This window comes from Microcaecilia unicolor, chromosome 14 (assembly GCF_901765095.1).
Source record: "Microcaecilia unicolor chromosome 14, aMicUni1.1, whole genome shotgun sequence".
NCBI classification, from domain to species: domain Eukaryota; kingdom Metazoa; phylum Chordata; class Amphibia; order Gymnophiona; family Siphonopidae; genus Microcaecilia; species Microcaecilia unicolor.
In genome coordinates, this window is record NC_044044.1 from 24,414,905 (window position 1) to 24,416,976 (window position 2,072).

At 37.5% G+C, this 2,072-nt stretch overlaps 1 protein-coding gene across 1 annotated transcript; it reads left to right on the forward strand.

Moving 5' to 3' along the window:
• Positions 1–304: 304 nt before the first annotated feature.
• Positions 305–1,357, forward strand: LOC115457107 (olfactory receptor 146-like). The gene has a single exon (XM_030186530.1). It carries the CDS (start codon positions 305–307, stop codon positions 1,355–1,357), a length of 1,053 nt encoding a protein of 350 aa, XP_030042390.1.
• The last annotated feature ends 715 nt before the right edge of the window (positions 1,358–2,072 follow it).

Sequence of the window (2,072 nt, forward strand, 5' to 3'; positions counted from 1 at the left end):
AGCATCTAGGATCATTTCCCTTATGGGCTTGCAGAGAGTATAAATATTCAGGTTCCAGTGAGGGTTACTAGATCTCAGATGAAGTAAACTGTCCTTTTTACTGGAAGGTAAGAAATTAAGCATGCCATTAGTGGTAATATTATTATATAATTCATTAAAACAAAATTACTGACAGCAATGATTAATTCAAAATGAAAGCATGCAGGTTAGATAGTCATAAAATCATTAAACTGAAAATAAATAAAATGCATATTTTGCAGGAACATTCAGAGAAGAGGGGCAAAGGTACTTGTTCAAGGATGTCATGACGTCTGTACAGTTAACCCAAAATGAGAAATTCAAAACCCAGTCAAGCCTCTTCACTCACGCAGCTGGATCGAAGACTAGTAAATACATGATTTACTGTGCATCACAGAATCCAATGGAAGAGGCAAATTTTACCACAGTGACAGAATTTATCATTTTGGGATTTTCTGAATTTCCAGAGCTGCAGATTCCTCTCTTCTTTCTATTTTTATTGATTTACCTGCTCTGTCTGATGGGAAACCTCACTATTATCGTCGTCGTGTGCCTGGACTCTCACCTGCACACCCCAATGTACTTTTTCCTCAGTAACTTACCCTTTCTTGACATCTCTTCCACTTCAGTTACTCTCCCCAAGCTCCTCGATATCTTTCTGAGAAAGAATCATAACATATCTCTGAGTGGCTGTTTTACACAAATGTATTTCTTTCTATCTCTGTCCACTGTGGAATTTTTTATTCTATCAGTCATGGCTTACGACCGCTACGTTGCTGTATGCCAACCCCTCTCTTACCATTTGGTTATGAATCAGAAAGTTTGCATCCTGATGAGCAAAGTAACATGGATCTTAGGGTTTCTGTTACCTGCATTTTATCTTATTTTTATTCCTCATTTGTCCTTTTGTCACTCCAATGAAATTAATCATTTTTTCTGTGATATCTCAGCACTTCTCAAGATTTCTTGCAGTAACAACTCAACTGTTCAATGTGTAATTTATATTTTGGCAGCGATTATAGGGTTCCCCTCCTTTACCTCAACCCTCACATCTTACGTCTACATCATCTCCAACATCTTGAGGATCCGTTCCACGGAGGGGAGACGGAAAGCCTTCTCCACCTGCTCCTCCCACCTCACGGTTGTAATTCTGTTCTATTTAACTTTGATGGCTTTGTACTTGAGACCACCATCCATGCAATCAATGGATATAAACAAAGTTATTATTTTTTTGCATAACAGTTTAATTCCGATGTTTAACCCCCTGATTTATAGCCTGAGAAACAAAGATGTAAAACATGCAGTCAGAAAACTCTTCTACCAAAAACTGTGTATCTAACATTTACAAAGGTTTTGTATATAATTCTGTGGGCTTGAAACTCTAAATCCTTAAGTGCTTAGTTCTTCATTAGAAACCTCTTCTCTACTGAGTTTATCAGTGTTGATGCTTAACTTTAAACAGCCTCTAAAGTTTGGAATTTTAATCTTGGGCAGGGCCAAGTTGGGTGAATTGATTTAGGAGCTCAGTTGGTCTAGTTCAAGGCACTTCAGTCAATTATAACTAAGACTAGAGTAAAGTGCCTTTGTTTATCCTCAATTAAGGCATCCTAAGTCAGTTGTTTACAGATGCCATTGGAGGGAATTCATCAAGAATTAGGTTCTTAATGCACAATAGTTCCCTTTACATGTGTTAAGGCTGTAACCACTGGAGAAAGCACCTAATGCTACTTGATGACCCCCCCCCCCCCCCACCCCGGGCTTAATTTAGACATCTGAATGCAATGTTATTTGAATCTCAGGCTATATATTTTTGAAGCTAGAAAGAGGATATGAAAATAAAACTGTTGAATTTCCCAGGAAACAAGTGAAAGGTGTTTGCTTTCGTCTTATGCAAAACGATCAACTGACTGACTGATGACATTAAAAACAGATTACAAAATTATTATTGTTAGTATTTGCTGCATTTGTATCCCACATTTTCCCACCTATTTGCAGGCTCAATGTGGCTTACAATGTTTTACAACAACAATCACATTAATGGAATAAGAATATCA

What these genes read in the sequence shown, in the direction of transcription:
- LOC115457107 (XM_030186530.1), top strand. Translation starts at nt 305, where the DNA reads ATGACGTCTGTACAGTTAACCCAAAATGAGAAATTCAAAACCCAGTCA.